The sequence below is a fragment of the Channa argus genome, chromosome 12 (genome assembly GCF_033026475.1).
Source record: "Channa argus isolate prfri chromosome 12, Channa argus male v1.0, whole genome shotgun sequence".
Taxonomy (NCBI): domain Eukaryota; kingdom Metazoa; phylum Chordata; class Actinopteri; order Anabantiformes; family Channidae; genus Channa; species Channa argus.
This window is the reverse complement of record NC_090208.1, coordinates 16049701-16059066: the sequence shown is the minus strand read 5'-3', so window position 1 is coordinate 16059066 and position 9366 is coordinate 16049701. Positions and strand designations below refer to the sequence as shown.

At 37.6% G+C, this 9366-nt stretch overlaps 1 protein-coding gene across 1 annotated transcript in view; it reads right to left on the bottom strand.

Moving 5' to 3' along the window:
- Nucleotides 1-178: 178 nt before the first annotated feature.
- poln (polymerase (DNA directed) nu) overlaps nucleotides 179-9366 on the bottom strand; it is a 52248-nt gene continuing 43060 nt past the window's right edge. The window contains exons 23-27 of the mRNA XM_067523082.1: nucleotides 4168-4278; nucleotides 3972-4050; nucleotides 3159-3226; nucleotides 2876-2937; nucleotides 179-2262 (exon numbers count right to left, since the gene is read on the bottom strand). Of these exons, the coding sequence (XP_067379183.1) occupies nucleotides 2170-2262; nucleotides 2876-2937; nucleotides 3159-3226; nucleotides 3972-4050; nucleotides 4168-4278 (413 nt within the window). The 3' untranslated portion in view covers nucleotides 179-2169. The remainder of the gene's footprint in view (nucleotides 2263-2875; nucleotides 2938-3158; nucleotides 3227-3971; nucleotides 4051-4167; nucleotides 4279-9366) is intronic.

Sequence of the window (9366 nt, the reverse complement as noted above, 5' to 3'; positions counted from 1 at the left end):
AATAACAGTCATGAGGATATGTGATGCAGGATCTACTTACACATCTCTTGGTCACCATGGCAGCTAGGGGAAGCTCATGCTGTTGCCACTGACAACTGGAAACTTCATGAGAACCCTGAGGTCTTTGCTTCTGTTAATGGCACACCATAAAGTGAGAGCATCACTCATCCAACTGAAAATGCGTATTGCCTCCTTCTCATCTTTAAATTATATTAATGTAAAAGACATTTTGTGGTTAACCAGGTTAACCAAGTGGTTTAACGTCATTTTTGCTCCTGTGTTTACAACACTGCTTTAAAATTGGTAAAACATAAGATAATGACCATGAAACATTACTGAAATAAAAAAAGTGAAAATATTCCAAATTATTGCAGCTGTATTGCAGTGTTAATGTGTCTAAAAGTGCACCAAAAGGTTTTAAACTGTGATGAAAGAGCTATAATTTGTTTTATCTCCATATATAACTAAATATAACTACTTTGAACACTTGTACTCCAAAAGTGCTCTCTAGAAATTATACATGCATTATACACACACCCCCTAAATAGGGGGAAGTCCTCGCAACCTTCAACCAGAGAACAATGAGAGTATAAAGGGGCAGATTTCCATAACACAGTCTATTGCTGTGGCACAGAACTACTCAGACTGACCTGGTGAGAAAAGCTCCTCTCACATCAGCACACAGAGAGCGCGTTCCTGTCAGTGGGTACAAGCAAAATGTATGGCTGCTCAACTGAAAAAGAAAGGAAACTAGAGGGCTCCATATTTATGAAAAAACAGAACTAGTGGGTCTACTGGATATCCCACAAGCTACCTTTGTACTGACTTGAAAAGTGACAATTCCTATAATTAGCAGGCAATATGAGGTGACATTTCAAATAGGTAATGAAGGATAGGCTTTGTTTAAAATGTCATGGGGTGTGTGGTTCTGCCTAGATCCGTAGGCTTAAACTGTCCTAATTGGAGGACAGTATAAAAATGACGAATTCTGTTGCTGCCAGAGACAAGGAAACTTGGTCAGTGTGTCTGGAAGCTAGACTTGGTATGAGTGCATTTATGGTGTCTGTGTTTCTAAGTGTGTGTACAAGCATTGGTGGAATGTGCATGTGACAGAGGCATGAAAAAACAAAAGGCAGACTGACGAAGAGCGGCAGAGAGCAAGTCGCAGGATGTTCACAGCTAAGCAAAATTAGATAATCTGTTTTAAACCAGCTGAATGCAAACACAGAATTTATTAGGGAAAATATCACAGAAATATTGTGGCCTTAAAGCATTACGGAAATCAAATATTCGCTAAACAAAACTGACTTTTTAAAAGTCTATTGAACCACTCAACACCAGTCAAAGTTGAAATGAATGGAACCAGGGAACTATTAGATGTTGTAATGTAAGGTTATGGTGCTTCAATTTTCCCATGTCTTAGTTAATAAGAAACTGCAATAAAATGTAATAGGCAAAATAAAAAAAGAATTGATTAATGACTAGAAAAACTACAAAAACTGATGAGAAAGGATGCTGTCCTGTTAGCACAGAGAATAAATTCAGCTTCATGCAAAAATAACATAGCATAAAACAATTTAAACAATGGTATTTTTCTGTAAATCACAGTATGCCATATTTCAGGGAAACAGTAGCTCAACCACTGTTTTAGCTCAACTGCAGTTTAAAAAGAAAATGATATAACAACCCATTCTATGAACCAATACATATGAAACACTCCCTCAAATGTGCAGCTTCACCTTGACAACAAGACAGTGAAAGGTGCATTTCACTTTAAATGTGTGAAAATAGATAACAAGGAAATCTTTTTTCTAGATGGAGAAAAAAAAAGTAAAAAAAAAAAAAGAGTAACTGGTGCAATCCAGTCTGTGGCTCCAGCCGTTGCCCCCGGATACAGATGGAAAGAAAGCAAGAACTGGGAGCTGCAAGGAGCTGCAGCTGCCTGGTTTCCATAGCGATGTGGATGGAAGACAAGTGAAGAGAGAGGGAGTGAGTAAGAGTACGAGGGGGAGAACCTCAGAACAGGGCAAAAAGATGAGACCACACCAGGGTGATGGGAAAAAGAGAAATATCTAACATTAAGAAAAAAGTCGATACAAATACAGCAAAACACAGAGGCACGGCAGAGGACATGGCAAGATGGACAGTGAATAAAGGGAGGAGGAAGGCTCAAAGAGAGGGATGGGGGGATGCTGAAGAGATCTTAAGCTCAGACATGGATCCCCAAGACTTGCCACTGGAGACTGCCACCTTCAGGGGGACCTGGGAAACACAAACACGCACGCACACACACACGCACACACACACAGAAGGCATTGATGTTAATGTGTCTGCATACATGGGTTCGCAGTGACCTCTTACAGTTATTGATTTTACTTACTCAACTAACTGCTGCATAACCAAGAACAGCCTTAAACTGACAATTATTTTCAACTGCAGTTTGTTTTTTAAAAGAAATTAAATGGGATCTATAGAAATCTTAACAAATACAAGATTGTTGGCCTGTAGCTTCTTGTTTGTAATTTCCTGTGAAAATGTATTCCTTTTACTGAAACACCAGTAATTTCTAATGCTTATAATATTTAATTTGTGGGTTGATGGATAATAAAGCTTTGAGTCTTAGCCACAGAACAAGCATTTAAAAAATAAGCACAACATGTGCCTGTTTCTTGGGCTACAGTCTTCTTCTGTCTGATACTTTAAGGTTGTTATTGTGTTCATCTTCAGTGACCTGGGTCATATGGCAACAAAACCAAATTTAAAAATGTTCATCCAGAATTTAACAAAGGTAGGAAATTCTAGGCATTTCACCATCTGTGAACCAAATACTAATAACTTTATTGACTAATGGTAAGTACAGTTTGTATTCTCTCACCCTGAGGTGGACACCTAAATGTTTGATGTGCTGCAGTGACTCCATAGTGCTCTTCACCAAAGCTGCATACATAAGCATGCACATGTAACAGTAATATTAATAACTCATATATATACATACACATATATTTTTTTATAAGTGCAAGGCAGTATTAAATCATACTGAAAACACATTGTAAAGTATTTTTACATAAATCAATAACAATAGGGTTTAATGTCTAAAACTAATTTGGAAATATTTCTTAACCAATCCCCAATGATCATACTAAATGCAGTATATTTACCTGCAAAGTGTTCCACCTGCGAGTCCTCCACCTCATACAAAAGTTCATCATGAAGCTGTGCTATTAGCCTACAGAAACAAACATATGTAGTAGTAGTGTAGTTACTCTTATTGAATGCATGTAACAGCAGCTAATTTGGTAACAAATTTAGTTGTCTAATAAACCAGTGAATATTTGCTTGTTTGTTGCGATGCAATAGACAGTCCTGTCTAGAAATATAGCAAATGGCCATTTAATACACAGTTAGAAATGTGTGGTTTCTGTGCCTATCATAGCATAGAACCAATGAAGGCCTAATGAAAGTGCTCGGTGATACCGAGACAAATCTAGATGCAAATAAACTCTCTGTGTGACCTAAATACTGCTTTTGATACAATTGCTGATCTAACTGTTCAATAGAAAAATAACCTGCGGGATTCACAGTGGATCAACTTTAAGGGCACAAGCTTTTTAATGTACAGTGTTGTGTATATGGTTGCCCCTCAGTGTTATGACACGGGTCAAATTAATGTTCTTTTTATTTTGATTTTATCTGAGTGTCTTGATGTCACAGAAGTTATGAAAGCTAAACTTAGCTTAGAATAAAACTAAAATATTAATTTTCTTTGGGCTCAGAGTCAGAAACTGGCCACAAAATATATTCTCTAAATTGTATCCTGAGCAAACAGCCCAGAAATATTAGACAGAAAACTCAAAATAAAGCTTGCATGTCACCAAATCTGCTTTTTAGAATTTCAGAGAGAAAATAAGGGATACAGTGTTAGACATGAGCTTGTAATAGCTCAGTCTCAGTGCCATGTTTAGTGGTTATACCTGGCAGAGAGCAAGCTGGAGGAGGACACCAGGTTAAAGATTCTGATCATGGCCATCTTACAGAGATCAGCAGCAGAACCTGTGCACACATATACATGAACAACAAAAATAACCCCCACACACACACACGCACACACACACACACACAGAGCGCATACAATTGGATGTAACACCCCTAAAATGTCAGTGATCCTACCTTGGACAACAAAGTTGACAGCCTGCCTCTCAGCCTGCATGCGAATGCGCCAATCTGCAGATTTTATTTTGGGGAGGGTCCGTCGACGACCCATGATAGACAGCACATAACCTAGACAAAATAGATTTTTAAAAAATTTGATTTTACTTTTTCTATCATGCTAAGGAGTACATTGTTTGACATACAAGATACAGCATTAACCAAATAGCAAAACAAATACATTACTATAAATACATTTTACATCAGTCAACATGATAAAGTAGATGCAGACACAGACAAGACAAGTTACACAATGGGTTTTTGGAGGTATAGTAGCTCTGCTGAGTAGAAATGCCTAAATAGGAATACGGGCTTCTTGACAACTGGTGAGGAAAAACTCTGTCAGTCCAAGATTTGTCTGCATCCTTGCTTGACTTACTCCTAAACCTTACATACTTTAAAACCTATATAAGGATGTGAGTACAGGGATTACCATTTAAATTAGTTATTGCTCATAATTGATACATAATTTGTATTTGCTTTGCATTGCAGTGTTACATATTTAGCCTGCTTACTATGAATGTAACATTGTCTACTGTTCTACAGTATGCTTATGGTTACAGAATGCAATGAGAAAATGCAATGATTCGGAAGTCATTTCTAACCCGTTTTTGTGTATAAATAGTAAAAAGCCAACACATCAAATGTTGACACATAGAAAAACAGAAAAATATCTATTTTATATATATATTTATTTTATAGTATTTGTTCATTCAGGATTTGATGCTGGCAACATGAATTGCTTTAATTTTGAAGGCAAAATTTTCCTTAGTCTTGCTTGATATAGGATTTAAGCAGTTCAACAGTTCAAGACCTCATTTATTTTAATTTTTTTGCTATAGAGCCATGCTGTTATTATATTTACAGAATGTGGTTTGGCAATGTGTTGCTAAAATAAGTAAGTCCTTCCCTGAAAAACTGTCTGGATGGCAGCATATACTGCTCCAAAACCAGGGCATATTATTTAGTTTAGTTTAATTGTTCCTTAATATGAATGTAAGTTACCCATACTTTACACTAATTGTCCTCCACAACATCATTGATTAGGCACTAATAACAAGTCAGAAGGTCCCTTTTTGCATGTAGGATGTGCAGTCCATGAATTCCAAAAAGAATTTAAAATTTTGACTCAGACCACAGGACAGTTTTCCACTTCACTACAGTCCATTTTAAATAAACTCAGTTTTTGAACACAGCTTACCTACATCTAATCAACAACTCTGGACTGATTTACCGTAGGTGTAAATTATAAGTTGTGTATTATAACTTGTAAAATAATATAATTTGTAAAATTATTGGACTGATTTATTAATTGGTTGCTAGCTGTTTGGTGAATTATGGTTATTTAGTTCACACAAGTGAATGCATTTAACATCTTATGAACTTCTGTGTTGATATTTGAATGACATAATGTGTACTGTATATTTTTGATATAAAGTAAAATCATTGCTAGTACTTTATTAGTAGGAAAACTGTCTAAGTACTCTATCATGTTTTGGTCTGTAACAATTTGGTTGAAAAGACAACTTTGTCTGAACCATGTCCTTCCTTTCAGACAAGTGACTCATCCATAACTACATGCTGAGCACGACCAAAGCTGTGGTGTGTAATTCAAACAATTAAATGAAAAGTCATTTGTTGAGACAGCATTATAGGTGATTATGGTAACAGCAGGCTTACAATACCACAAGCATACACTCCCCACACATAAGCACCCAATACACACACACACACACACACACACACACACACACACACATACACACACACACACAAACCCTGCTTTCCACATGATACACAGAGATGCAAAGAAAAAAACACATTCCCACAAACATGCTGGGAGGCAACACAAGAGTGTGCACTAATGTGAACATAATACACAAACATGTATGTTGACATATGCAGCTATGCAAAACACAGAAACGCTCATACTCACACACAGAGGGACCAGTACATTCCACCAGCTGGACAATGGAGCTGGCTTTGTAGCTAAATCCTGCCAGTATCCCTTACTATGAAGAAAGACAACCGGGGCATAAAACCTGAATGACCCTCTTCCCACAACACAGGCACATATACAAATGCACAAGCATAAATGCGTAGGAAGTGAACACTACAGAAACAATCACAAAACCTTTTACTCACTGTTAATTGACCCATAATAACAAGCACGTAATCTTTTCACTAGGAATGTGACCTTTGTTGTGCGGCACAATGTCAGTAATGTGAGGTGCATAATGTGTCAGTGATTTCACAACACACAAATGCTGTTTCCATCTGTAGACAGGAATGACAGTAAATCACAGTAGAATGTGTCTGTTTGTCATACCCAGTGCAGTGTTTTTTCAAGCCAGTGAACCTTGGCTTTTCAAGTTCAAGTAGTTTTTATGGTCAGTCGTGTGCACACAGTGGCTGTAAATTTGATGGGCGGCAGTCCTGGAAACTAGGGATGCGCAGTAATTTCATAAAATATTATTTGTTGTGGTATTTCATGTCCTGAAAACCAACTTTCCCAATCAGCTTCCTATTATGAGCTAAGTAATGACACAATTTGCTGCCACACTTACACATATAATGTACTTCCTTGCACCACTCAGGATTTAGCAATATTTGAATCAAAACATGATAATAATTGGGTGGATAATAAGTGAACTGCCAATTATGACAAATTCCTTTTAAATATTAAACTCTACTATAACATAACATTTATTTTCAAGACCGCATTTTCAGAACTGTAGGGCCTTTGAGTTTATTCTGCTTTTTTCAGATGTAAAAGCATATTTTAGCTATATTGTTGATATACCTACAAGTACAGTACTAGTATTTTTATCAGTATTGTGACAGAGACTTTGGTTATATCACCCAGCGTACTGGATATTATCAAGTTACAGGACCTTTAGCATGTATTTAAAATATTTATTAAATGCCAAAGTGCATTCTATCAATTATAGAACACATGGATATCGTATATATTTGCCCTACAAGAAATAATAAAAGATTACTGTTTGAACATAAGCTGTCCACATAGCTGATTGCTGCTGCCATTTGTTTTGACATGTGCCAAAATCCATAACAGAATATTAAGCTGAGGCAAGCTTTAAATTCTTTTTATTAATTACAAATCCTTGCCAGCTCTTTTTTCTGCAAGTCTGCAGTTGAAATATCCACGTCCACATGTCAATGTGCATGAACAGTTTGACAGTGCATCAGAGACAGAATGTGTTTGCGTCTGTGTTGGCACAGTAGGGTGTTTATATATCCACGTATGCAAATCTAGGCTTCCCTGTCTACTGGGCCTTCAGAAGACTTGGCCCATTTTTGCCTTTGTGATTCCCTCTGTTGTGCTTAAAAGAAAATATCCTTCTCTCATCTTTTTTCTCAGGCTCGATCTCACAACACTGTCCTGTTGTTTTTCATATCTCATTTTCATATTAAAGCCAAAAAAGTCATGAGTGTGGACCATTCAGAGAACACATCCATGGAGATCACATATTGTAGTTTAACAATAGTAAAAACTATTTTAAAAAAATCTTTATCTTTGTATTTAGCCTCCTGAGAATGGCATTTTGTACATCTTCCTTAATTATAAGCAATGCCTCTTTTTTCTTTTTTCCCCTCCTTTTGGTATTACATCTAAATCTCATCTATTACATCTAAACTGTGATACTGGGCCCATTCTAGTACATTTCCAACAAGTATCACAGTGGCTGAGTCTGCACAGTTCAACTCATCTCCCTACAACCTACCTGCACCCACCAGTTGTGAGCTAAATATTGCTGTATCAGATAGCAATCAACTCAGTGTAGAGTGGACAAGGAGCCACAGCACAGATTATTCTCTGCTCCCTGAGTCACATCACAGAAGCTAAAACAGCCACTGTTTCTAGCGTGAAAGTATACATCTCTTCTTATTTAGGATTACACAGTACTATTTTATAGATCATTGATTTCTGATCATGGATTTCTGCTGTGGAATGAGGGAGGAAGCTACAAACGAAAGAAAGATGTGAAAACATTAACATAGATTAGACAAGAGAAAAAAAAAAAAGAAAAACTGAGACAGAAAGACTGAGGGCCAACAAAACAGGGAGAGACTGTGGGACAAGTGGGGCAGATAACTCCCAGCACAGTCTCCAATGGGAGAATCACCATGGTGATGAGCTAAATTACAACAGACTGTTTGCTGCCTCATCACTGTGCCCCTACACACAAGGAGGCTTCCACAGTGATGTGGGTGCAGTATTTTAGAAGAATGAGTTTATTATGCAGCTTTGATAAGGAAGCTGACACCAGAGAAAGGGAAGAGATGTGCAGCAAGAGAGTTGTGTCACTGGAGAAAGGTTGTTGTGGGTCTTGGAACACCTGACTGTGTGTGACAGCCGGCCAGTGTTTGTGACAAAGGTGTCTGCCAACATAAAATGACAAATGACCTATGCAGGAACAGAGTAGCTATAGTTGCTGCAGCATTGTGACATAATTAGATCTTTTTCTTAATTTATTTAAAAAGGAAATGGTTTGAACTGAAAACTATCAGTATTTGTGTTAGCCAGGGGGAATATGAGATAAAGGTATGGTGGGAATAGATCACAGGCCAGAGGCTGAGGACTTAACAAAACACAGTCCTTTGGTTGTGGGATCTGTTTTGGTGCATTCTGACCTTATCGCTCTGCCTTTCGACACTAGGCTCGTGTACTGTGCACCATGAGGGTTAAAGCGTAGACTTTACACTATATTTTGTGAGCGTGTGTTAGTCTCAGGTGTGCTGTGTTGGCAGTTCAGGCAGAATATAAATAGTGTCTTGTCTCAGCCATCAGCCCCTTCCCATCCCTCGACCCGTCCCCCTCAAGTATTGACCCATAGCAGTTTGTCTTATTCCTGCCAATGCAAGCACATCTTTTCTTCTTCAGCTAAACACACACACAGCATTGTGTGTGAGCCAAAAAAGTTCAAACTACGTAGTAAATGTCAAAAGTGCAGAGCCTTACCCAGACATATGCATGCACGTACACATTTGCCTAGGACATCTTGCTGACTTCAACCATTTCCAGTCCTTAACATTATTGCCTAATATTCCTTACTTTGATATTGAGCCTGATTTTTAGTCCTACACATTTGCATTTGCTTGTTTAAATTAACAATTCATAAAGGCAACCCAATATAA